At 50.2% G+C, this 27555-nt stretch overlaps 1 protein-coding gene across 1 annotated transcript; it reads left to right on the top strand.

Annotated features, from left to right (window-relative positions):
• The first annotated feature begins 10125 nt into the window (after nt 1-10125).
• SLC26A9 (solute carrier family 26 member 9) lies at nt 10126-26591 on the top strand. The gene is made up of 20 exons (XM_075115796.1): nt 10126-10250; nt 11245-11384; nt 11716-11826; nt 12126-12301; nt 12731-12895; nt 13473-13625; nt 14019-14101; nt 14394-14541; nt 15274-15387; nt 15839-15916; nt 16249-16344; nt 18656-18762; nt 19337-19406; nt 19651-19743; nt 20199-20315; nt 20889-21206; nt 21436-21490; nt 21860-22005; nt 22790-22867; nt 23493-26591. Exons 1-20 carry the CDS (start codon nt 10126-10128, stop codon nt 23538-23540), a joined length of 2421 nt encoding a protein of 806 aa, XP_074971897.1. The 3' UTR covers nt 23541-26591.
• Nucleotides 26592-27555: the final 964 nt, after the last annotated feature.

Here is a 27555-nt window from a genome sequence, read left to right as displayed (position 1 = left end):
TCATGTAAGTCATCCCCTGCAGGCAAATCACCTTGCACAGGACTGAGAAGTTCCTTGGGTTTTGCCAATGCCGGTAGGTAAGAAACCCAACCAGTTGAACTTCTGCCCTGCCAATGTCCCAGCCCAAGCCCCAAGCAACTGCGGGTTCCTTTGGCTGGTTTGGTTTTGCATCCCAGTGTAACTGCATTTTACTGTCAGGGGTCAGTGACATTCCCCTGGACCTGGCATCCCCACTGCTGACCTTGCTGGATCCTACACAACGTGCCAGTCCAGGGCCTGACGCAAAGAGCAGACAGCTCGGAGGATGAGGAGCATCAGCAGCCTCCTCGCCTGGAGCTGTTCCTTCACTCGTGCAGTGAGCCAGCTTTGGGATTTTACTTTTCGTACCAGCTAGATTGAAACGAAGCTGGCATTGCTCCCAAAGCTCAGAGCTGGGCTGGTCCCTGAGGTGAGACCTGTGCCCTCTGGATGCACAGACTGGCTGCACAGCCTCTCTGCTTGGCAGCTCCTCTTTTTCAAAGGCAGATGGCTGTGATTAGTGTGGAAGCTTAAATTCAGGGCTCTGTGGTCCTATTTCAAGCTCAGATACTGATCTCAAACAGGTCATTTACCCACCACGGCCACTTCTCCAGCTCCACAGCTCTGCCCGCACTGGGATGTCAGCTTAGGAAAGTGAGGGGGGAAAAAAATCTTTCATTGGTGGAGCTCTGCTAGGAAAAGCGCCAGTTCAAGGGTTGCAGAAAAAGTCCCTTTTAGCATTAGTTGATTGTCCAGGCAGCTCAGCAATGCCAGCATCACCTCTGCAGCAGAGATGCTGTTTCCACTCTTTCTGTGGTGCCTTGTGAGCAGGACCCCTGTGGCTGGGACCTTTGGGTGCTGGTGCAGGGGTTCCCTGGGTTTTCCCTGAGGCAGGGACCGCTGTGTACACTTGTGGACTGGTCCTCTTGCCATGTCACACGTTTCCGTTTCAAAGGGCTCCATGCATATCAGGCTGCCCTTTAAAAAAAACACTTGATACGGGTTATTAGTGATATTTACAGGATAACTGCTTGGCAATTATTACCTCTGTGTGTTAGATGGCAAGGAATCAGCTCACCTTTCCTCTGGCACCCTCTGGCAGGATGTTCCTTTGACATGCTCCAGACACAATGATTTATTCCTATTAGATGAGGTTTCTTGGCAGTAAACACTTATGTGTGCACAAGGTACCAGAGACTTGCTCTGACAGCCTCTGGGAGCAAGCAAAGGACACACCATTCCCTTCTCCATTCCTGCCACCTCAGCCATCTCCCCCTCCTTCTTCCCCCACCCCCAACCAGTGCCCTGCCTTCTCTCTCCCCTCTCCCTTTTGCCATCATTTTCACCACACACAGGCCAACAAATGCTCAGAGGTGGCAGCACATCCCACCAGCCCTGCATATGCGCTTTGGGCTCACACCCAGAGTGGGGAGGGCAGCAGAGCCGTCCCCTATAAACAACCCATGCCAAGCTGCCCTTGGGGACAACGGGAACATGAGAGATCAGTTTCTTCCACAGCAAATAACCCCCAAACCTTCCTTCTAGTAGACTATTCCTTCAGTGATGTCCCCTGCTGATGTCCCTCTCCACCTCATCGCTTGCAATGTCCTGACCGGTACCTGGCGCCTGCACCCTCGAATCCCTCTGGGAGGAGAGGAGACCACGAGCCTGGACACAGCTCAGCACAGCAGTGTCAGCGCGCGCTGGGGACACGGTGGCAGGAGGGGATGAGCCCTTTCCCCTAGTCTGAGCTGGCGGCTGCCTGCCAACATGCATGCATGCATGCGGCTTCAACCTGCGTCAGGGGAGGTTTAGATTAGATATTCGGAAAAACTTCTTCACTGAAAGAGCGGTCAGGCATTGGAACAGGCTGCCCAGAGAGGTGGTGGAGTTGCCATCCCTGGAGGTATTTAAAAGACATGTAGACACGGCACTTCAGGGCATGGTTTAGGAGACATGGTGGTGTTGGGTTGACTGTTGGACTTTATCCTAGAGGTCTTTTCCAACCTCAATGATTCTATGATTCTATGTCACTCCAGTGCCTTTTTCAGCTCAAAACTCTGCATTTCCTGAGACACTGGCAAATTCCCAGGCCAGGAGGTTGACTGATACCTTTGCAGGGTGGCCCCCAAGTCTGCAGCTCCTGGTTCCCAGCACCTCCCCGCTCCATCCCTGTCCACTGCCAGGGGCATCCAAAGAACTTGTCAGACTCTCCTCTGGACGAGCACGTGGCGCAGGTGTGGCTCCTGCCTTGGGACCATGCCTGCGAGGCTGATGACAGACAGCCCAGCCTGATCCTGACCAGCACATCCTCGCGCCACGGAGGACTTCGATCTCTTCCCCACGCCGGGGAACGGAGCCTGCGCCCTATCTCCTGCACAGGCAGCGGGAGCTTCGCCTTTCTTTCCCACTCCTCTCATCCCTTTGAACCTGGAAATAAGAAAGAAATTGCTTTCCTCTGCCAATCCCATCTTCAAAGCCCAAGCGGCGGGGTCCGGCGCTGGCACAAAGCGCACCATTGTCCCTTCCAGAGGCGGAGAGTCGGCCAGAGCACAAAGGCCGGGGAGAGGCTACCCACAGCGCCAGGAAGCTCGCCCAGGCCAACAAAAGCATCTTCTCCCACCCCGAGTCCGAAGCAGGCAAGGGAGGGGGCCCGGGGTGATGGTGAATATGAGCTATTGTCACCGAGAGCCCGGAGCGCGGAGGAACCTGCAAAGGTGATCAAACGGCCCAAGCCTGAGCGGAAAGGGGTGGGGTGAGGGGGGACATCCAAAAAAGCCCTTGTCCCTCTTCAGATCTCTCCTTATCTCCCCTGGCTATCTCCTGGGCTTAGCCTGGGTGTACTTGCTTGCAATTACCTCCTACAAGCCAATCAGGCGCCGAGCACAGCCCTCGGTCCCCTTGACTGAGGTGATTTATAAATGACTCACTGGCTTATTTAAGCACAGACCTCTGCACACCTCCTTGGGAGCACCGCTCTGCCTGGGCTTTCTTGCCACATCTGCAGCTCCCCTCGCAGAATCGGCCCTTTCTCCGCCCGGCGAGGCGCAGGTAACCCAGCTCCAACAATCGTGCTCTTTGTCTGGGTGGGCGTGGGGGATTTACACTCCGGTTGCACAGCCACTGGGTGTGAGTTTCAGTATTTGGAGAACTGGTACTTTTTTTTTCCCCCCTTCTCCCTCCTTTTGCAAAGGAGATTTACAGCAGCAGATTTACTGAGGAATTAGCAACACCAACCATCCAAGAGCTTGATTTATGAAGAGAGGCTGGAAGAGCCAAATATGTGAATTAATTATTGCTAGAATAAATCCTGCCATCTTATCCTGCTGGCTCCTGCTGAGATCTGTAGGGGGATTTGCCTGGTATAGGAAAGGCAATCCTGATGAGAGACCCTCTGTTTCAGGATCCTTGTTACAACTAGAACTTTCTGTGCATGGGACTATGTAAAGCGGTCCCTGCCCCGAGGATGCTGCAGCCCGAATTAGACTTTGCACATCAGGCATAGCGAGAAGGGATGTGGAGCCCGGTGCCTGTAGGCAATGGCTGTGCACAGGAATCTAAGCTAGGCAAAGGGTCTTTGCTGCATGGGGCGCCCTGGTGCATGGATACATGGCTGCGGGCACACAATCACATTAGGAGGGAATTTTAAAGCTGGGAATGAGAAGTGCTCCCAGACTGAGACCTGTCAGACTGGGTGCAGGGTCTCCAGCTCCTCCCAGTGCCATTTCATGGGATGTTTGGGTCAGCCCCTCACCTAAGGGAGAGTTAAGTACCCTAAGTGTCTCCTAGTACTTATAAGTAACTAAGTATTTACTACTCTCAGTAACCTAAGTTGAGGAGCCCCAGGTTGGGCAGGTTCCCTCAGATACAAGCAAGAGAAAATACCCCCATAAACTTGCTTCACTGCAGTAAACTGCTGTTCATGCAGCTAGGATGCTTTCTGCTCTGCCCTGATAAAATTTGTCCACACCTTATTTGTAAGCAAGCTGAAAACAAGCTAGGGACCTGTCCTTCTTTCCCCTGAAGATAAGTCCTTGAAGAAACATTTGTTGCTGGCCACACAGTGTTTCTGCCCCAGGTCAGAGATTCCAGTGGAGAAATGCTCTCCCATCCTCTACCTCTGGGGGAGGATGGACTGGGTGTCCCCAGAGGCGTTTTCTCCTTCTCCAAGAGAGAATCCTAAGGGGCAGGGAGTGTGTGCAGGAGCAAGCTCTCAGCAGGCATCCCGGATAAGTGTTCGCAGGCAGTGCAAGAATGCTGCAGTCTGCAAACTTTTTAATTCCTTGGGATTTGCATTGCCCACCCCGCTCTTCAAAGGCAAAGGGCAAGGTCTGTGTCAGAGGCATGTGGAGAGCAGAGACTGATGGCAGCAAGGGATGCTGAAGTTTCACTTCTCCTCCTTTTAAATGTGCTTTCCTACCTTCCCACCTCCCATCCCAACGGCTCTGTATGCCAAGGGAGCAGCAAGACGATGGGGAGGATGGACACACCGCTTTCCAGGGAGCAGACTCCTATGCTGTTAAGGTCAGGCACGGCTCTCTGCCTGCCAAGGAGCTGGCAACCTGATCCCAGCACCGCTGGGCTACACTCTGCAAGGTGACACCTCCGGGGAAATGCAGGGCAGGGAAGCTGGTGGCTTTCGGAGGACTACGATGGGGCCATATGTGCACCCCAGAGCGCAGCCCCCCAGGCCATGCACCCGCTGCCTCTCCCCAGCCCAGCCCTGCCTTGGTGAGGTACGGCGCTGGATGCAACTACAGAAGTCATGGAGAGTGAGGGTGGGGTTGAGAACAAGTGGGTTAATCAAACAAATCACAGAAAGAGCGGGCCAAATCTGGCCTTGTTCACCCCGGTGGCAGCGCAGAGCAGATCGCCCATGCCCACAGCATTTGCTGCATTTACAACAGTATTAAAAACAGCAGAAGCCGAGCTGCTGAGTATAAGCATTTTACTTTATAAACACCCTTTCAGCCAAACACTTTGGCTTCACCTTCGGTAGCTGGCAGATGTCTGCAGATCTTATTATTCTGGCTACCAAGTGCAGAGCTAGTTTGGTTAGAAACTCATGTGAAGTGGTACATCAAACATTGGCACCGGCCCAGCGACGGCAGAACAAGAGTACAGTGCAGCGCTCCTGCCCGGTGCCTGCGCTGGGCTAGGTCGCTTAAAACAAGAAAAGAGCCATCTGCCTTATGGAAATCACCTATTTAACACTCCGAATATTTAATCTAAACCAAAAGAAAACATTGATTTAATGCCTGGCTGCTCCATGGCAAAAGCGCAGGAGCGGAGGAAGGGGATGGCTGCTCCCGAGGAGGACGTTAAAGCTGAGGTTGCAGCATGGTGCAGAGAGATGGGAAGGTGGGAGCTGGAGGGAAGCAGAGATGTCTCCTCCCTGCCCCTGCACCCGCGGCGTACGGCTCCCTCCGTGCCTCAACACAGCCAGGTAGGGCCAGTCAGCACCTCCCGGCACATTGCTCCCTCCTTCGCCCTCTCCCTCTCTCTCTGGCTTTAATTCCACCAGCCATCACAATGGTTCCCGCAAGCTGCTCGTGGAAAACTGAAACAGCGAAGATGTTACTGAACTTTATGGACTCTGGCATTTTGCCTCTTCTGAAGCTAAAATCCATTTTTATGATAGGACATTTTTTATAACTGATCTATATGCCCTCCTAGCATCAGCCTCTTCTATTTCCAAAGGGCAAAGATTAAGAAAAAGTTAAACCCCATGGCCAAATTTTGTGTGTATTCAGTGCTTGGCACTGGGCGTGCAGCCGTCTGCTCAGCCCCTGAAACACAAGCACCGCTTCCCTGCCTCTGCCTCTTCCCCTTGCCCAGATTAATAGGAAAGATGTTTTTACCAATATATTTGTGCCAGAAACGTGGGACTATAGATCTGGCTTTGCCACTGCAAGGTGCTTTCTTCCTGAATCGGTTCATTTGTAGATGAACCCTACAGCAATTCAGAGCCAAAGGTAAAAGAAAACTAAATGGGACAAAAGCGATTTTAACTGTGAGGAAAAAGGCGTGCCCAAACGGCCCAGCTGAAGAGGCTAACCTGGATGAGAGTGCTGGGGGTCCCCTGGTGACGAGCTGCCAGTGTGGCCCATCCGGACTTGGTCCTGCCCTGTCCCTGATGCCAGGAGGTCGGAGCGAGTGAACAAGCCGGGAGCGCGGGGTCGGATCCGTTGGGCTGATGGGCACCCGATAGCGGAGGAAAATTATACAACATCCTTTTGAAATACCTGAACCAACAGACAGCAGAAACCTCCTTTTCCTCCTGCCTGTGTGCTTTGCGATCCCCGCTCGACACCAGAGGCGTGAAAGGGAGAGGGAAGCGGGTGTGCAGCGGGAGGGTGAGGCAGAGTTCGGTCTGGGGGAGCACCTGGCACCGCGGCACCCGGCAGCGCGGGATCCGGCACGGCAGCACCTGGGACCACAGAGCCCGGCGCTGCGGCCGCCCTGTCCTTCCCCATGCCATGCCTCGGCGAGGAAGCACAGCGCAGGTTTCAGGGGAGGAGGTGAGGGCTTCCTCACCTGACCTTGCGAGACTGGGGCCCTTTCACCGTGTTGCCCCAGGGCTCCCATGGCACCTGCAGCCGGAGCCGAGAGCGGGAGGCTGGGAGTCGCAGCAGACACGGTGCTGAAGGGGATGATTCAGGGGAACAGGAGTCAAGACCTTGTCCTGGTGTCGCAACGAAACCCTTGCACCTGTGCTTGCCTTCTCCAGGCAGACCTTGTCTCCTGGGGTAGGGGAGAGTTGCTTTTTATAACCCTTTCTTGGGCAATGGAGCTGGGAGAGAGATGTTTTTGATGAAGATTCACCTGGGATTTGGAAGAGACCAGACCTCTGAACTCCATCAGCTGAGAGCAATCAGCAAGGAGATCTGTGTGTGCATCACCTTGTGCAAGGAGAAGGGGGGATGGGGGGGGCAGACAAAGGAGGAAACATTACTTCCAGAGCACTGATTTTTTTTTTTCTCCCTAAAATGTAGCAGAGGCATTCCCTGAATGTCCAGCTCTTGCACTGGAATTAATCTGGGCCCTTATATCACACATAAGGCAGTGATCAGATTGCTTTCCCACTAAATTTTGACTCACAGTTCTTGGACTGGAGTCCCTTTTCTGTGCCTATGCAGGCAGAGGAAAATGGCTTTATGCCAATGGCTCCTATCAACACTAGCCAGGAACCTCAATGTGACTTTCCTCTTCCCAAACACAGCTATCACCAGCACAGGGACAGAAGATAAGAGCTTAGTAAATGCATTTGCGAGATGAACATTGGGAAAAAGGTCTGTACTTGGCATGCACAGGCTGGTTTGCCACTGGTAGGGCAGGGATCGGCCAGGTATGAAGTGATGGGACTCTTAGCTGATGTCCTGCTGGGACAATATCTTTCACCCACATCATATTCTTGGAGTGAAGCAGTTCTGCCTTCATTTGTTGCTTGCTCCAAGTATCACATCACAGTTATGTACTCAAGTATCACATCACAGTTATGTACTCAGTGTGTCATAATTTCCCCAAAACCCCAGGCTCAGTAGACCTATCAGCAAGGCCAAACTTCATACTTCCCAGCGTCATCCACTCCAGCCAACTCATTGGAGGAATGGGCTTCCTGAAAAGCTTGTAAACAGGGGCTCCACACTTGGAGCTCTTCCCCCAGACCTTGTCCTTTATTTCCATCCATGCCCATACTGGAACAGAGCTCTTGGAAAACCTTGTCCCAGCAGCGCAGCAATTTACCGGCACTCTTCGTTTCTCTCCGCACGCATTGCGTTGCTTCAGTGTCCTGCCCCAGCTGCAGGATTTAAACCAGCTCTGCAGCTTGCTGTGATCTTATCCCATCAACACCAGGACAGCTGGTTTTGCCTTTTGTTCAAGGAGCAGTCACACCGCTCGTTCTCTTTAATTCCAAAATCTCAAAGGTTTAACCTGGTGTTTGATCTAGGGCAAGGCCAGTGATAAGCCAAGTCAAGAACTTGACTCTGTCCGAGACGCTGACATCATTAGCCTGTTTGTTTAAGATGGAATTTAATCATGGGGATATTTTTCCCTCTATACTTACCTTGTTTATTATTTTTCCTGATTGCCAGCACTTTCGCTCAGCAGGGGAAACGCATTAAAGAGCTGTGATATAATTGGCTGATTCAGTCTGTCTGATGGCAGGCACGCTGCTCGGCAAGCGATGGGGCCCAGAAATAAAGCCGAGAGAGACTTCTTGCACCAGAAACTCAGCTGGGTTTATCACCCCTTAGAAGCCTGTCATTTGGCCTAGATGTGGGCTACGAAATATTCACGAGGGAGAACTGGAAATCTAGAGCAGAGCTGTGGGGCTGGGAGCTGGAGAAAGACTGGGCACGCTGGGAACCTGCTCTCCAACAGGAGCTGGAGCAAGGCTATAAGGCAGGGACAAGACTTGCACAGAGTGACGTGGGAAGACCAGGAAATGGCCATTTATCAGACGGGCTTCTGGTATGAGCGTAGGGACTGGGAAAGAGCCTAGGACACTGCATAGTCTTGGCCTGCATCAATCCTTCAAATGGTAAAGCTTGCAGTTTCTCTTAAAAGGGTATTTCTAGCCGAAAAGGAGCAGCAGGGATGCCAGTGTGTGCATGCCTGCAGAGGGCACTGGATTAAGTACCTGGTAATGCAGGAAGAGGGGCATGTCTTCTCTTTCACCTAACTGGGGCTCCAAAGGCATAGGCTGGGGTCTCTCCCGAGTCATCACGGGTGCAGATCAGAGCCTGGGATCCGAAACAGGCCATCGCTGGAGCTGTTTTACAGCAAACTGCACTTGATTGCCCCTGTGATCACTAAAGCATCCATTGCAGTAGTGGGGTTGATGACCTCCCTTTCTAAACCCATTAGCTCCTATTTGTGTAATGATTCTGTGACCTAAATTCTCCCAAAAGTTCCGGCTGCCTGCATCATACTTTCCTTCCTGCCCTGGATTGCCTGGCCACTCTGCTACGCAGTATTCATGCCTTCCAGCCCCCACTCCAGTATAACTGCTTATCGGCGAGGACTGGCATTAGTCCTACAGGTGGACATTTTCCTCACCCTGGTTCCACTGAACTCAGTGTCAAGGTGTGCCCTGACACCAGCAGTACTCACAGTGCCCAAAGAGGAGAGGGGAGGATCTGGTATCTTCAGATCACTCCATAAGCTCTAAGCAACCTGGATGTTTTTTCTCGATATGTTCTCCTGCCTGAATCATCAGCTTTTTCCACCCCCTCTTCTACTCCTGTGTTGGGCAATGACCCACTTAGATACATGCCATGCCACAAATAATTACCAAGATCCTTGTTTTATATCTGACCACTTCCTCCCTCCACCCCCAGCCTCTCCAGCTCATAATGATTGTCCCCTCTTCCCAAGCATCGCTGGTCATAGTAAAATAAGGGTTCTCTGAAGTTCATCATCTTTCTCTGGTGAGACTCAGATACTGGGCAGGACTAGTCCATCCAGATGTTTTGGCATCTTCGTCACTGAAATGAATTAGCAGCAGTTATCTTTCTTCACATCACTTCCTAGAATAAACCAAGGACTCATCCTCAGCCTTGCGTGGCAAGTGAGAAATAGGAAGGCTGCTGGATGCAAATAGGACCAGGAACAGCTTGGATGGAAATTGCCTTTAGTCACGGTGCCAGTATCTACCATTGCAGACTGTGTCAGGGCTGCCGGGCATTGCAAAGTCTTGCCAACCCCACCAGCAGATGGTGAAACTGAGGCGTGAGAAAGGTCAGGTGACTTGCCTGAGGCAAAAAGGCAGTCACTGGCAGAGCTGAGATTAACACCCATGCTCATCTGCCGGACAATCCAGGACGCGCTCGGGTCCCCTTCACACGGCATCGCTCATTAGCATCACCTCAAAATAGCAGGTAAAATCTCCCTGTGTGGGGAGCAGCAGCCCTCCGTGCTGGGAGAAGCCACTCCCAGGACCTGCCTCTGCGCTATGGGGAAACTATTTAGGGTGGAGATGTTTGGGGAGGGCTCCCAGACGCTGGAGGTGTCCGGTCTGTTATACTGCAGGTGGGGCCAGCTCCAGTCACATTCTTGGCTTTGCTTTTTCTTTTTTCTGGGAAAAATTTAAATGATCCAGAGATGAACCACGCCAGGCCTCGCTATGTCATCGAACGTCCTGCATATTCGGTCAGCCTCTTCGACGAAGAGTTTGAGAAGAAAAGCAGAAGTTACCCTGTTGGGGAAAAATTGAAAAACCTTTTCAGGTAACATAGAACGCTACAGCTGGGGCAAATCTAAACCACATTTGGTCCGGGACTGGGATATAATTTGGACCTGGGGAAATATAGTTCCCATTTTCATCCTGGGAAACTTCTCCATGATCTTCAGGGCTTTGATGGATGAAAGGCACAGGAGAAATGCAAATTGTGCTGAAGCAAGTGAAACTGGTTGCTCTTTCACTGCCTCAGCTGTAAGGCAAATAATTAGAAGAGTTTGCGCTAAGTGCATCTGGGATATGGGTTTCTGTTTTCCAAATTTTTAAATAATGAAAAATGTATCATTGGTGATGTAGGTATGAGTGTGTGGATCATTTCTTTAAGCTTTCCAGCTGGGATTTTCTTTTATCAGCTTTCTGATTAAAAACAATACTGGCTTTCCTTAAACAAAGATGGTCAATCCTGCTGATTGTTGCCTTGGAAATCTATCTCCATTCCTTGGAAAAATGAAGGCAGTAACACAGGAATGAGAGAACACGTATGTTAGCAGGCAGAGGTGTGAGATGCTGCATGTGTCAACCCAGAGCAATCTTCTTTCAGACACACTTGGGGGTTTTTGACCAAGCACCTGAAGAAGTTCATCTTTAGCTCTGTGCAACAGCCCCATGAACCTTTTAGCTGCGCTTCCTCCCTACGGGCCATCTACCCCCCATCCAAAGGGTATTAGAAACAAAGACTCAAGACATTGGGGAGCTAAATCCTTCGCTCTGTGCAGGTTCTCCTTCCAGCTGCGGCAACATCAGGGATCTCCCACTGAGTCAGGAACATCCCCACAATAACCCTTCACGGCATGTCCGGCTAGGTGACTGCAAGAGCCTTGCACTGGCAGGGAAGGGCTGTGCACCAAATATTGGGCTCAGGATTTGGTGTGGGGGAAATGTTGAGACATTCCTAGGAAGATCCTTCCTTGCTTGCTCACTTCCCAGCTCGCTTGCTTCCTTTCCTCTTTACTTATTTGCATTTTTTTTTTTGTCTCCTCTAGATGTTCAACTTCCCGAGTCAAACTCACCCTCTTTAGCCTGTTCCCAATACTTGTGTGGCTTCCCAAGTATAAAATTAAGGACTACATTTTGTCCGATGTTCTCGGTGGACTCAGTGCGGGGACGATTCAAGTGCCACAAGGTGAGACGCAATCACTTTCTGGGTCACCAAGAGGGGGATAACACTTTGCCAGTTCAAGTAAAGATCTGCAGACGACAGCTATGTCCAATCTGTGGGTGTTAGCTACCTTTACTGCTGACGTGTATAAACCCAAGCTCTATCTCCTACCTGGTTGTCCCTACATTTTTCCACAGAGCCCTTCCCTGCTCACTTTGGCCTTTCCTGCCCAGAAAGCAGCAGTCTGTGCTGGCCACAGAACCTTCCTGGAGCTGATATGAGCGTGACCAGGGCATGGGGCTGACATCAGCTGCACAGACCTGGGTGACCTGCCCTTTTCCCTTGTGTTTTCCAGGGATGGCCTTTGCGCTGCTGGCCAACCTGCCTCCCGTCAACGGGCTCTACTCCTCCTTTTTCCCCTTGGTAACATACCTTTTCCTCGGCGGTATCCATCAGATGGTCCCAGGTAAGGGTCTGCAGAGCAATTGTCTGCACAAGGCAATTAAACTCCAGCTGGCGAGGAATACCCAGTGTGTCCCAGAATAGAGATGTTTGGGCATGTTTGGTTTGTCAGGGGTTTACGGGATCCCTGATTCTGGCTGCACAGCAGGATCTCACCCGAATGAACCTCTGCCGCATCCCACCCTGGGGCTGGCTGCGGTGATGGGCTGCATGTCTCGGTCTGGACAGCCTAACCTGTCCAAGCACCTTCCGGACAGGACGCTCTCTAGAGAATACTACTGACATCTCTGTGTTGTACTGTAGGCACTTTTGCAGTCATCAGCATTATTGTTGGGAACGTCTGCAATGAGCTGGCTCCAGAGTCAGACTTCCTATACTTCAACCAAACTACCAATACGACCAGTGTGAATACCACAGCCCTGGAAGCGGCCAGGCTGGAGATCTCTGCCACATTAGCCTGCCTGACAGCCATCATACAAGTAAGGACTCGCTGCACTGCCTGTGCTGTGTCCTCTGGCCAGAGCCGACTCCCACAGAGTCAGCCAAGCTCTCTCGCCGGAGCAGAGATGGTGGTAGCAGATGCTAGAAGAGGCCCCACTTCTAAGTGGATGATGCCTCAGCATAGAGTTTTTGGGGGGACCCTGCCCCAGCTGCAACCTTGGTGTGAAATTCTCCGAATGGACTAGCCACAGGTGAGGGCAGCCCCTGGGGCAGGATCGCAGCCAGTGACGACACCGCAGCACGCTGCAGCTCTCCTCTCCCCAGCTCTGCCTGTGTCGTGGCTGCACGGGAGGGATGTGCCCGCTCTCCCAGCAGAGCAGCCCGCCCAGCACGGGCACGCTCAGGCTCTGCACCTCGCCCTTTCAGGCTGGCATGGTTCTAATAACACCTTGTCTGTCCTACCCTAGCTGTGCCTGGGATTCGTGCAGTTTGGCTTTGTTGCTATCTACCTCTCAGAGTCCTTCATCAGGGGCTTCATGACAGCAGCAGGGTTGCAGATCCTCATCTCCGTGCTCAAGTACGTCTTCGGCTTGACAATCCCATCTTACACCGGGCCCTTAGCTATCGTCTATGTAAGTGGGTGCCCTGAACAGGGGCCTTCCCTGCACCTCCTCCCCCCGTGACCAACACATGGCAGGGGTCACTGCCACCCATGCCAGGGAAAGGGGAGCTCGGAGACAAGGAAAGGGTGGAGGGAGGGGAACACAGCTGTCTGCACCACGCCCAGCCCAGCACACCTACACTGCTGCCATTATATTTACTATGCAGTATTATCTGAGCCCTTGTCTGTAGCTTTCAATTAGAAGTAATGGGATCTGGGGAGAATATGAACTGTGTTGCTTTGCAGCAGGTGTCTTGCACCATTGTTAGCAACAGAAACTTTTCCTATGATCAGGTTTACCCATTTGTGGGCTGTCCTGCGTCTTCCATGGGTGCATCCTCCACTGATGGCAGCTAGAACTGCATTGAACCAGACAGCACAGCCCAGGGCTGGTTGCTGATCTCTCAGCAGCAGGATTTCCACTTCTCTCACCCTCGTCTCAGGGTGTTTGCAGTCGATCATGGTAGCGAGTGTTCTCCAGTGTGCTGTCCACATTGTCCCGAGTTTCTGGTTGCCCATGGCACCTTCTCCTCTTCTCTCCCCTTTAGACATTCATTGATATTTGTAAAGGTCTGCCCCAAACCAACGTGGCCTCCCTCGTCTATGCCTTGGTCAGTGCTGTGCTCCTGATCATTGTCAAGGAGCTCAACCTAAAGTACATGAAAAAGATCCGGATGCCCATCCCCATGGAGATCATCATTGTAAGTAATACATGAGCTGTGCCCTGGACCCTTCAGGAGACAGTCCCTCCCTCACATTACAGCCCTGGGACACCCACTTTGCTCACTGAGGGCCCATCATGTAAAGCATCTACACAGTGAATATAACATGACCCCCATATGGCCTGGGGTCAGAAATTGGACCATCCTCTTGGAGGATAGCTCTCATGCCCAGCTTGTCCCTATGGGACTGTACCTGCATCCTGGTGGTGCTGAGGATGAGGGATATAACTCATTTTGGGGAGGTTTTCTCCTTTCCTTGCCCAAATTTGGTGCTAATTTTCTACTGTCAGCCCAGGAGCACAGCAAGTGTAGTGCTTCTGAGAGAGCTCATGCCCTTTCTGCTTACTGCTCTTTTATTCTCTGTACTTTCAGGTAATAGTTGCAACTGCCATCTCTGGCAGCTTTAACATGCCCGAGAAGTACCACATGCCAATAGTTGGGAAGATCAGCATGGGGTAAGTGCATGTGAAGGTCTGACTCAACTTCCAGATTATTTTCTTTCCTCCACCTCCTCCACCTCCTCCTGCAGCCTGGAAAACACCTCACTCTTCCCTGCTGTGTGATGGTCCCCTTCCAGACTGTCAGGCAGCACTGCTGCACCCTGTTACACAACTGCCACCATCCACTCACACTGTCCACAGCGTAGACACGGATTATGTCATTCCTGCACACACAAGCTCCTCACCCACTTCACCGGCCTCTGGACACTAGTGTCACAACTGCTTCTCACCTCCACTCTGAGCACAGGTTCCCAGAGCCAACCCTGCCCCTGGTGAACAAGTGGAAAGACATGATCGGGACAGCTTTCTCGCTTGCCATCGTGAGCTACGTGATCAACCTAGCCATGGGGAGAACGCTGGCAACCAAGCATGGCTACGACGTGGATCCCAACCAGGTAACGCTCGGTCTGGAGGGACGCAGTCAAGGACTGTTCCCCTCGCTCTCAGGCGTGAAAGGAAAACCTCACTGCATGAATGGGAAGCTTTCAAACGTGCTCTGCTTTAAACGGACGTGCTGCTCCCATGCATGTAGGCTCACGTGGCAGCTTGCCATGTGGAGGTCGAAAGGACATGGCAGAGCCGTCTCCCATGGACTGGAGAGAGCCTGCGAAAGGGAAGAAACCCTTAGGTTGAGCTCTCTGCTTTGCTTTCCCTCCAGACCTGAGTTTTCAGCCCTGAATGCTGGCACAGACGGCATTACTGCAGGTTGTTGGAGCACGAGGCACATGTATTTCTCACTAAGCAGAGAAAGACCTGGACTCCTGGTGTGTCACCTAGATACTGTGAGAGGCAGGACATTAAACAATCCCCTTCTGTCATCACTGGCACAGTGGCAGCTTTCGATAACAGCCACACATACCGTGTGAAGCCCTGCCCTTCGTGTGTCAACAGATGACAATGTGTTTATGTGGAAATGTGCTTCCAGGTTTCCCTCCTATACCAGAGCCCATCCCAGCTCTTACTGGAAGGAAAAGGTCTGGGACACACTGCAGGGAGCCCAGGTCCCTTCCCTGGCTACACAAACCCCAGAGTCAGGCACCTGCTCTCCCGCCTGGCAGCTCACACCCATTGGCAGGGCAGGATGGGCAGCTGTCCTTTCTGATGACCACGTTCCCCCATCTCCACAGGAAATGCTGGCCCTGGGCTGCAGCAACTTCTTTGGATCCTTCTTCAAAATCCACGTGATCTGCTGTGCTCTCTCCGTCACTCTCGCTGTCGATGGGGCAGGAGGGAAATCACAAGTTAGTACATTCTCCTCCTCCTCTCTTCCCTATGTGATCCTGCTTGACCACAGACCCCTGCAGCTGCTGCATGCTGCCAGCCTGATATCACCGCTGCAGGTCTGGAGAAGCTCCACATATGAGCGCTCCACGTTGCTGTTGTTAAAGCGGAATTTCTGCCCTCCCCAGCCCCATCTTGTTCCTTGGGTGGTTCTTTGGATTGGTCATGGATGTAGGGCTGTAAATCTGCACTCCCAGTCTGGCTCCGCAGTTGAGCAGAGCTACCACATGAGGGAAGTTTGGGCTTATCTGTGAGATCTGCAAAATCCTAGCCTATATCTCAGAGGCATTTTTCTGCTCACATAAAATATTGCAGTGACCAGTTGTGCCACTGGCTGAAGGAAAGAAAAGACCCAGAGGGGGTTTAGGAAGACCCTGATGTTTGCTGAAGTGATTTCTTTCTTTTTTGCAGGTGGCAAGTTTCTTTGTGGCCTTGGTGGTTATGGTGACCATGCTGGCTCTGGGGATCTACCTTGAACCTCTTCCAAAGGTAACACAAACATCTGTGCAAACAGCGCGGGCGTTGCGTCACATACTCCATGCAGGCAAGCGAAGGCACAGTCTTGCTCCGAAACGCCCTGATGCAAACCGCTGCACAGCACGGTTTGTTCCTGGCCTGGGGTCCTGCCTGCACTGAGTCTCTGGAAGCAAGAATAGCCTAAATTATTATGCTCAGATCCAAGTGAGACCTTTATGACCTTCAACCCTTGCCTATTCCCTTTTGGTAACTGGGACACACTGGAGAAAGCATCTGCTGCAAAACATGGTACATCCACACTGCGCATCCACATCCTAGCTGATACGATCCCCTCTCCTCCGCAGTCTGTCCTGGGAGCCCTCATCGCAGTGAACCTGAAAAACTCCCTCAAGCAGCTGGCCGATCCCTTCTACCTGTGGAAGAAGAGCAAGCTGGACTGCGTGAGTGCCTGGGGATGGGTGGGAGGCATCCACCTGCCTACGCTGGCAGCTCAGCCCACGGCTCCGCGAGGCAGAGGCAGGGCAAGCAGGCTAGCTCCCCGGCAGGCTTTTGGGGGTAGGAGGGCGGTATGAGTCCCCTGCAGAAGGTGGGTTTCGCTCTCTCGGTGCGGTCATGCTTCCAACCCCTTGCCAACGAGGACCTGAGCAGCAGTGGAGCCTGTCCTGCCCAGCTGAGCACTCTCATGCTTGGAGCACATATCAGGGAGGCCTGAACTATTACCTGCTCTGTTTAAATGCCAATCAACTGCGGGAGCCTGTTTGCCCAGAACTAGCCAAACCGGCCCTGCTCAATATCTAGGAGTCATGACTTAAAAACTCACACAATAGCCCTCCAGGGTGAGGAGAACCCTTCACAGCGATAAGGACTCCAGGCACTGGTTGATGTATAAACCCAGGCAGGGGGTGCAGGGGAGTGAGAACGGAATTTGGAAATGTCTGACATAAAAAGACAGTGTTTGAACAGGACTCCCACGGCTGAGTGGTGTGTGTGTAGACACCGAGCCAATATCCTGTCAGGTCCCTTATCGGAGAAATCAGGAGTCCAAAGGGGCTGACCTGAGTCATCAAAAGCTTTCCCAAAATCCTGTTCAAACAGATACTGCAGAAGAGATGGGTTAGCAGGCTAGGCAGAGATTTCTCAGGGGTGTGACCATGATGTGAAGGCAAACTCTAGCACAGGGCATGAGCTACAAAATATTTGGTCCATGCTTAGGATTGAGCCTGGCAGACTGACCAGACCACGGATGTGTGAGGTCTGAGCTGACACAGTTATGCAGGCAAGAACCATCAGACAGGGAAAGTCACTGCTGGGAAGATGCAATTCTCTGTTGGGAACCATTTATGGCAATTTAAGCACATCTCTGCATGGGTTCTGCTGGTGCCTGGTGGGTACGATGGAAGGTCTGGGTTGGCTCTGGCGGTTCACATGAGGGCAGGTGAAGCTACCACCCATTATCAGAGCTCGCAGAAGGGAGCACAGACCAGCCCTGTGGGCTCTGCAGCCCCCAGCTCAATATCTGGGCAGACAACCTGAGCAGACGGTGGACTGACTGGAGATGCATGGTGCTGCCTGGGCAGCACCTTGCCGGCGTGTCTCTGCCAGCCGCGGTCACCACAGAGGAGGTGTACGGCTGTCAGAAACCTCTGGGCTGGCCCGTGTGAATCGTCTGTCCACCATGGCGCAGCCAGACCCACTGCCTGGCTGGGCTGTGTTTTCACTGAGCTGCTGCGACAAAGCCCTTGCTACCAGCAACCACGGGCAGCCTGCGGGTGCAGGGAGCGTGGGGACCAGGCAGATGCCAATGGAGTGAACTGCATTCCCCTGACCTTAATCCCCCTGGAATTTAAACTAGATTCAGTGCCCTGTCCCAAAATGGGGAACACCACTTCTGGGTGATGTCAGACCATTGGTGTTCATCACCTCAAGTCTGGCTGTGTTTCAGGGCTCGCTGCAGGGATCACTCCACAGGTACAGCCCAGTGTGAACGCTGGGTGGAGGGAAGCCCTTACTTGCCATTTGTACGCACCACGCATAAAAATTAAGATGCTGAAGTCATCAGTTACCCTGATTTGTCCAAGGTCAAAGTTAGGTTTTATGAGTCTTGAGAATGGGATTATAATAACCTGATAATGATTCTCAGAGGCCACGTTTATATGCTTAGGCAGGACTAATTTCATATGGAGGGAGATGCTCAAGTGCTAATATATAAAAATGATAAATGATAGCTCTGAGCTGAGAGGTGGAGCAGGTTTTGGTATGTTCTGTCATACTTTGTCATCAAATCGGCTCCGTGTTCAGGTCATTAATAGTAGGCGATCAGACGGTTTTCAGAGAGATGCTCATTCCTTCTGAAATGCTCTGACTGACAGCAGGAGCTTTCTTGGGATGGGAGCAGTTACTGAGCAGCAGATGGTCTGATCTGAGGGAGCCTTTTCTTGACTAGATAGGCTGATGCTTTTTGAACTGAATGAGTGGTGCGGGTGCTCACGCAGCTGTGAAGAAACGCGCTGGCTGCGTTTATGCCTGAAAAACTGGGGCTTCTGGCAAGCTTCCCAGCAATGATGTTTCACATAAAAGCATGCAATAAACTGTATAATTAGAATAGCTGCAGAATTCAGGCCTTGGTCTTTTGATCCTCAGCCATGTAGTTCTTTGGGTCCAGAATATCAGCACAGAGCCATTTGCCATCCATCACTGTCCTCCAGCCTGTGGTAGAGTAAAATGACCTGCCATGCTCTTCTCTTTCTGCAGTTGGTCTGGCTGGTGAGCTTCCTGTCCGCTTTCTTCCTGAGCCTTCCCTACGGAGTCGCTGTGGGTGTGGGATTTTCCGTGCTGGTCGTGGTTTTTCATACCCAGTTGTAAGTACCGGTGTAGCTCCAAAAACCAAAAGAGAAGGAGAATCTCCCAGTCGCAGAATAAACAACAGATTATTTTTATAACTGACCTCTGGCCCGTGGTTTCAAGGAACGCGCGGCAGGAGCCTGGGGGAGTGCAGGTGTCCTCCCCAGCCCCTGGAATGTGCAAACAGGAATGGCAGGCGCTAATTTACTGCCTGCATTCCCACTCCTGCGCACGGTTAGTGATGTGCACATCCCAAGGCAAGGGGAAGTCTGAAAGTATTTACTGCAGCACAAAAAGCTACCTGCATAGTTCCCAGCAGAAAATCGTGTTCATAAAAAGAAAGAGCCCGATATATGTGCAGTGACTGGCGTGAAGTTTTCACACTGTTTTTAATCCATCAAAGCCCTTTATTAATATTTCCCAGTCTGGGATCTCAACTGCTGACACTTTTTTTGCCCTCTAGACCCTGCAGGGATGAAATCTAAGTATTTTCATAAAGCAAATTTTCAAATCCTGATATGGAATGTGAAGCAAAGCAGTTTTCTTCCCCTGCAATGTACACACTAATTATGATCACCTCTTTTCTCCTAGCCGTAACGGCTCTGCCCTGGGCCAAGTAACTTCCACTGACATCTACAAGAACCCTAAAGCCTACAACAAGGTAAGCAGAAGCTAAAGCATCCTCAGAGAAAATGCTGTTCTTTGCCACGGGTACCCAATGTGATCAGGAAACTCAAGTCCATGTTTCTGTCTCAGCAAGGTTGTTTGGTGCTTGTTTCAGGGGTAGCAGGATTGCTTGATGTTCATTTTGACCTTCCCAGTTATCTGCTGCCCAAACTCCCAGCCGCCCTGCACCCCCACACACACCCTGTCAGGCCTGGTTTGAGCTCTTGTCTCTGTTGCAGGTACATGAACTTAATGGGATTAAAATTGTGACCTACTGCTCACCACTATATTTTGCCAACTCAGAGATATTCCGCGAGAAGATTATAGCCAAGGTGAGCAATGCCCTAATGAATTTCTGCTTGCAGCCAATCCCAAATGGCCCTTGCTCTCTCTTGTATTGCTACATGGAGGAAAATAAGCCTAGGCTAATCATGAAAGATGGTCACATCCATCCTCTACTCTTCCATCCTTTTCTCCCTGATCTTCAGGACTGTTTGTAGACCTCATTTTAGAGGTTATGTCTGAATCCTGGCAGGTATCGTCCTCCAAGCTCTGCCAAAGCAGAGTCACCCTGCTACTGCGAGTCTCTCCTCCCTACACGTGCAGGTACCTTGTATTACTGAAGATGTTGCTGTTTGGTTGCCACAAGGATCACCTCACTCCGATGTACAGCTGGTGCTGTCCTACTGTGCCACGTGCCACAGGCTGGGGAATAGCAGGAAAGAAATAGCAGCTCCTGATTATGGGGCTGAACAGACTTTTTCAAAGAAAACTCTCTTTTCCACAGACCGGGGTGGATCCTGGTAAAGTGTACTTAGCCAGGAAGAAGTATGTGAAGCGGCAGGAGAAGGCGGCAGCACAACCACCAACAAAGCTACCGAAATTCTTACTGAGGCAGAACAAGGTAACTCAGTTTGGGTTCCTGTGCTGACGAATAAGACCCCAAGTCCCCATCAAACAGCTCCTCTTAACATAGGATTTTCTGCACTGTCTTCCCACCCACATTTACCACCTCTTGCATCCTTTCCTTCCCACCCACATCCCCATTCCTTTCAATAGCCAAACCCTTAAGATACAGGTAAACTGGAAATGGCTGGGAGCAAAAGAGCCGTAGAGGTGGCTAGAATGGAAACACGGTGAACAATTTGCTAGAAACTGGGCTTGCCCTCTTTCTCTAAGGATGCGTCTATGACAGCATTTCAGTTCAAAAGTGCCCTTTCGAAGGACATTTCCCCATCATCCCAGCTTCATTTGGTTTGCATTGCTGAGCAGTCTTGAAGCACATGAACAGGAATCATGTAAAATTAATCTAATGTACTCCAACCCCGAGGGACATTCAGTCTAGCACCAGGCCGGAGTCAGTTCAGATTAAAACAATTCATGTCACTGAATACTTTAACTGCATTCACATGTCAGGATCTCAGCTTGTGCTGGTAGCTGTGCCCTGCCCTGACCGTGCATTTCTGCTTTGCTGTAGACCTTGTCTTTGCAAGAGCTCCAGAAAGACTTTGAAAGCACCTCTCCAACAGATACCAATAACAACCAGACGACTGCTAATGGTGCCAGCATCTCCTACGTCACGTTCCGTCCACCTGCCAACGGTGCTGGGCAAGTGCACAGCTCCAGTGAGCTGGGCAGCACCACCACTCTGCAAGGAAGCACATTCAGCGTCATGCCTACAGCAGATGTTGACCCTGTGATGACAGCACCGCCCTATATCGGCTTTCACACCATCATCCTGGACATGAGTGGAGTGTGTTTTGTTGACCTCATGGGCACAAAAGCACTGGGCAAGGTTAGTTTTGCACTACAAATGTAGCCAAGCAACATATCACCCAGGTACCTTCTACCCTCTTGGCAGCTCAGATAAAGATGATTACCCTCCTCAACAGAAGGTTTGTGTGGGTTTCTTCTTCAGCATCCTCAACACACATGTAAAACCCTGGATAAAAGACTTTATGTCTAAACACAAAACTGAAGCAGCAGTGTTATTAATCCTTTCTCTCCCCTCTCATCCCTTCTAGTTGTGTTCCAGTTATCAGAAGATTGGGATTAAAGTGTTCTTGGCAAACGTGCACGGTAAGAATCCATGAAGAACACATTTCCATGTGATCTTCCCCTGTTTATGTGCTCCTGACAGACAGGAGATCTTTTTCTGTTCTGTATCCAAAACAGAACAGATGAAAGAAGAGAACAGAAGAAAGGAAAGAGAAACACTGTTCTATGTGTGTGAAATAGGCCCTTTCATTTGGGAAGCGATATGAGTGGAACATCTCCACGTTTAGCATATAGAAAAAGAGATCCCTACACTCATTTCTGCAGCAAACCTGCTTCTTCCCTGTGCATCCCAGCCTTGCTTTAGCTCAGAGGACCACCGTCAGCCATGCCCATTTTCAAAGACTTCCTTCTTTGGTTTCCTTCTTGTTCATGTGCTCTTCCTTTCTTCAGCCCAGGTGTACAATGACATCAGTACAGGTGGAGTCTTTGAGGAAGGAGGCCTGGACCGAAGTCACATCTTCTTGACGATCCATGACGCTGTTTTGTTTGCACTGGCAAATATCAAAGAAGTTGTCCACCCGCCCATCTTAGAAGAGGTAAATTTGCTGCCCAGCCTTTCTCCAGCTCACGGTACTGTACTATTAGGTCTACACCTGCTGTGTCAGCACAAAGGAAATATTACTACTCAATACTGCACCTAATAAAGTTTCTCATTTATCTCAAGTGGTAAAGGTCTACATCCAACAAAATATTTAATCTCCTAATTTTCACGTATGGGCCAAGTACCTACTAACTGAATTGATTTCCACGGGAATTCAGAAGCGTAAATGTCTTCTGCAAACCACTAGCTGGGAGATGAACGCTGTCCCAGATGAACGCTGGAGAAGCCAAAAGAGCTGTTTCAGCACCATGCCCTGAGTTTGGTGTTGGCTGGAACATGCAGAATTTGGCCTTTGAAAATGAAGGCAAAACACATGCCCCTGTCCTTGAATAGCCCCAGCATCCATGAATGCTTCCCTTGCAGGGAGGAGAAAAGGCCGAGGCAGGAATGTGGCACATGCTGACAACACAGGTTCAGACAGGCTATTTCCCCAAATATGAGTTGGTTTATTGCATGATAATTGGAGCTGGGACCAGGGCAGTATTAGCCAGTTATCTCATGAGGCTAGGTTAAGGTAGCTTGTATCTCAGCAGAGAGATATGTAAATGCCAGATCAGTCAGAGGAGATAAACAATTGAAACATGATTCCTTCTGTGCCCCTTCTCCCTGGGCATTTCCCTTCGAGGACATGTGATGTTTTAAGCCTGGGTTAGTCATTTTTTTCATTCCTTTCAACCCTGCACTCTGCTAACTTGTGGTTTTGATTCTTTCCTGCACAGGAGCCGAACCAGACAGAGCTCTACATCTATGACGAGTCTGTGGATGAAAGCAGTGCGGAGTTCAAGAATTTGGAGGAGGTTAGTTCTAGTGCCAGGGGTCTCGTCTTCAGCTGTGGACATAAGGTGGAAGTCGGAAGTCATGGTTGGGATTGATTAGATGGGAAGTTCCCTGTGCCATTGCCAGGCAAACTGCTAGCAACAGTAATGTTTTGAAAAGTTAGTTGCAAAAATAATTTTAAATCCCTGTCATGAGGAGCTCCGGCAGGCACCTGGATGAAGGAGAAGCTAGGTTACGCCCCAGGGGAACCCTTGAATCCATTCTGGGCCACATAGCGCAGGTTCACAGTCAGACCTGTGGTCTCTGCCCACTGGGGAGAGCTTGGAGCACGAGGCTCAGGCCCAAAAGAAGGGTCACTGGTCAAGTTTTTCCGCATAGAGTTTGTTAATGCTGAAGTGATCTGTACTCACTGAACCCAGGCCCCTGGGAGGTGACAGCTTCCACCGCTGACCTTCCCCAAGCTCTCCAGGCGCAGCTGGAAGCAGAGCAACCTCCCCACCACCAGCTTTCCCTTGTGGAGGAGGGCTGGGAAGGGTTGGAGTTTCTGGCTGCCTTTCTCTGTGTGACTGAACGACTGCTGAGCTGCATCGCTGGGTTTGTGCCATGGCATCAGCCCTAACCCAGCGTGCCTTGTGTGCCCTTTAGGAGATGTTTGGAAGCATGTTCCACTCAGATACCCAGACAGCTCTGTGAGTGAACCCACAGGGAGTGTCAGCGTGCGGGCAAACCCTCCTGATCAGACCTCTGTCTCCCATCCCTTCGTGAAGAGCTGCACTTCTACCTGGGGATACAATAAGTTTGCAAAGAGGTCATCACTCCTCTTGAAATGATAAATTCCTCCCCTCCTGCCTGCTCTGCTTCTGGTATTCAGAGCAAGGGACTCTGGAGCAGGCAACAGAAATCTGTGGAAGCAGGAACTCAGGAAATACCATCTCATTAATTACAGAAGAGAAGTGAGTTCATTTGAAGGCAGGTGCCTTAACACATGGGACGATTAGTCATTATTGCCAAGTCCTCTCCTTTGTCTCACACAACCACACTCCTCTGCCCACATAGGCATTATGTAATTTGGGCATCCCCCTTCTTTCTTTTGCCGCGTTTCTCTTTTCCTGATGAAGTGAAATACAAGCAAATCTTACGAGCCTTTCACTGCTTTGATCCACGAACAAAAGCAACTCTTGCAAGGTGCAGCGACGCAGCTTTGTAAGGTTGTTCTAAAGCGTGCACTGACCCTCGGGGTGTCCGCACAGTAAGTGCAAACCCCTGAATTTCCCTGCGTGTCTGTGTAGCACCACCTCTGCCTTCCCTGTGACCCCCGGCGCTGCTCTCTCTGTGACCCAACGTCCCAGAAACCACTGCCTCAATCCAGAGCTGTATATCTGATACCCTGAGGACCTTAGTACTTTGTCTCAGCAGGGCTACTTTCTGGATTACCTTTTTTTTTTTACTTACTAATAGGACTAGTTTGTAATCAGAAATAAGAATTCCTTGTTGCTGTGTGTTATATGCACATATTGTCCTGCCTAGTAGGTCGAGTACATGTTCAAAAGACCCAGGGTCAAGTTCAAAACCCCTCTGAAGTTTTTTAGGAATCTTTCTACCGACCGAACGGCGCTTCAGATAAGGGTCTTAGACTGTGAATGGCATGAAAGCGTTATCCCAAGGGCGTTCTGACTCTTCCCAACTCCTTGCTGACTGGAGCAAATACAAGATATAGTCCCAAACGTGGATGAGTGCTTTGGGGAATTTTTCCCAAATAATTTTGGTCAGAAGTAACAAATTCAGGGACAGGGAAGGAAGCCCCTTCTGCACATTTTTCATAATGCCATAGATCCAGAGCAGTAAAACTGAAATTTGAGTGTATTTTATGCCTGCAAACAGGGAACAGCCCAAGAGACACCCTGTGCTATGCGGGGCTTGTGGTGACAAGCTCTCAAATGGTCACTTGCACAGCAAGAGACAACTTTTGTATGGGACGTGATATTTCCATAACAATCCTCTACTGCATGTTTGATGATTTTCATTAAAATTCACCACAGACTGATGCTACCAGGACCATCTACCTCTCAGGCAAACAAGCCTGCCTCACTAACCCAGAGACAGACAGCTGAGATCTTAATCATTTCTTAAAATCTGGCATTCTTTTATATTTGAGTGATGCTAATAACAACTGCTATTTTAGTTTCCCTCTTTGATGCCTTCCCTTCTTACCCGGTGCTGATGTTGTGACAGTAATGACAAGATGACAATATAAAGCCTGAAAAATCTAAGTATAAGCCGAGGGTTAAAGGGACCCTTCTTTAGTGCATTTCAACCTCAAATATGGCTTTTATGAAAATAAGGTCATTAAAAAAATAAGATAAAGACATGTACTGGTATGTCTTCAACTGCAATGAAAACAATTTCTTTTGCTGGAATTTCAAATCTTCTGACAAGGTATTTCCAGCACTAGGATAAAATGCAAGCACCAACAAGAAAAAGTGAACAGTAATGGAAGTAAAACTTGGACAGTGTGTCATCTTTCCATGAACGCAAAAAATAAAGAGTGGCCTTAATAATTAAATTAAATTATATTTTTAAAGGTTGTTTCTATTTTATTACTCTAAAATATTAAAAATATTAGCAAGCTTTATGTAGAGTTTTGAAGTACATTAACATTGTTGAGCTGATTCACTAGCAGATTGCTAGAAGGCTTTCCTACAGCTCCCAGATGTCCCATTTTTAAGGAAAATAGAGATTCCTGAAGCAAGACAACCATTAAAGCAAACAACATCAGAATCCTGCCAGTTTGGTTTTATGTAACACCTCATTAACAGCTAAGTCACCATTTCTCTACCTCAGTTTCTGATTATGTGGTGCAGGAGAGAGTAATAAAACCAAAGGAGGTTAGTTTCCAAAAGAAAAAAAAAACCACTAACTAATGGTTATTATCTATTTTAATCTTAGACAGCAGAGATTTTTCCAGAACCATGTATAGCTTGTTCTATAAGGTAAAATCAAGAGATTCTTTCCCTTAAATTATCTTTGAGGGTGATTACTCATGGTCTTTTGTTACTGCCTGAGTGCTCCTTTCACTTGCTCGTTTGATAAAAGCAACAAAGAAATTGGTGCAATGGAACAAGAAACTACAGTGGCTAATCAATATTTCTGTATCTCTGAGGTAGCATCACATTAATGAGGAAAATTCCAGTTTCCAGTTCTTCATTCAAGGTTAATTACAGGAGGCTGATTGCACAGTCTCGGGGCCTGACAGGCCAAACGCAGGAAGCCTCAGAGCAACAGACCATGTGTAGAAAATAGATTGTATTTCTTGAAGTTCCTACAAGCATAATGGATGGGATGTCAAGAGAGCCAGCTTGAAAGTAGCTGCACTGACTATGTGCTCTGCGATTCTGATGACCTAGGAAGAAGGATACCTCATTTCTGTAGCCATGGGCCAATTCTGGCAATAAATGTAACGTCAGTGGGCAAATGGCATTGCTGGAATCACAATGTGGCCAGTTCAAAGTCTTAATCTCAAAGTTCCCGGGCAAGAGAATTAGGGAAGCTCAAATTCACACTGGGGTAGAAAAATTTTGGTCTCCAGTGTCCCTTTATTGCTCTTACAGTAACAGTGATGTTGATGTGTAACGACTCTGAAGCCTTACTTGATAAATGCATGATGTATAACCAGCTCAGAAATGTTTGTAATTTATTTAATTTAATATTGGTTTCGTTCTTTTTTGATAATAAAGAATGTGTGAACAATCACTTGCTTCTTCTGCTGATTCAAAAGCAGGCTTTCTATGGCAGCTCCCACCTGGTATTAAGCATCTCAGGACAGTTCACGCCACAGGAAGATAGGATAAATCTTCAAATTCAGTATGAGACAGCTGTAAGGAAGGGAACAACAATTTTTCCATTGTGCTCCCTTGTGAAACCAGGCAAGAAGTAATGTGTTTTGAAAACCATGTGGATTTAAATCCTGTCAGGATCGGGGCTGGCACAGCCCAGGGACGCCACTGTGCCAAACTTGGGCCCATCCCTCAGCCTGGTCCTCACCAGCATCCTTCTGCCCAACTTGTGGCTCTCACCACCTCACTGAACCTGGGGGTGGTTATTCCCCACGGGCACCCCTTTCCCCCCCCCAAGGACCCCGTCATTATGGGAGCAGCATCCTGAGCACCAGTACTCTCAGCCTCCCAGCGGGCTCCAGGCACGGCCCAAGCCAGGGTAAAGGGACACCCCCATTATTGCTTGCTGATATGGGTACCAGACACCGTTCGCCGCAGCTCCTAAACGTCCCCTTGAGACAAGAAATACATGATTTGTGGCCAGCAGGGTGAGGGAGGGGGTGCTGCCCCTCTGCCCCGCTCTGTGAGACCCCCCCGCAGCGCCGCCTCCAGCTCGGGGCTCCTCAGCACGGGACAGACACGGGGCTGCTGGAGCGGGGCCAGAGGGGGCACAGAAATGCTCCGGGGGCTGGAGCCCCCCTGCTGCGAGGCCGGGCTGGGAGAGCTGGGGGTGTTCAGCTGGAGAAGAGAAGGCTGCGGGGAGACCTTACTGCGGCCTCCCAGTGCTTAACGGGGGGCTGTGGGAAGGGTGGGGGTGACCTCTTCAGCAAGGGCTGCTGTGACAGGACAAGGGGGAATGATTTTAAACTAAAGGAGGGGAGATTTAGACTGTATCTAAGGAAGAAATTTTTTACTGTGAGGGTGGTGAAACCCTG

This window comes from Phalacrocorax aristotelis, chromosome 21, assembly GCF_949628215.1.
Source record: "Phalacrocorax aristotelis chromosome 21, bGulAri2.1, whole genome shotgun sequence".
NCBI lineage: Eukaryota > Metazoa > Chordata > Aves > Suliformes > Phalacrocoracidae > Phalacrocorax > Phalacrocorax aristotelis.
This window is presented reverse-complemented; position numbering and strand designations above follow the sequence as displayed.

What these genes read in the sequence shown, in the direction of transcription:
- SLC26A9 (XM_075115796.1), top strand. Translation starts at nt 10,126, where the DNA reads ATGAACCACGCCAGGCCTCGCTATGTCATCGAACGTCCTGCATATTCG. An exon ending in GCCTGACAGCCATCATACAA is followed by an intron (nt 12,302 to 12,730) that starts GTAAGGACTCGC and finishes GTCCTACCCTAG; the next exon opens with CTGTGCCTGGGATTCGTGCA. An exon ending in ACCCTAAAGCCTACAACAAG is followed by an intron (nt 19,407 to 19,650) that starts GTAAGCAGAAGC and finishes TCTCTGTTGCAG; the next exon opens with GTACATGAACTTAATGGGAT.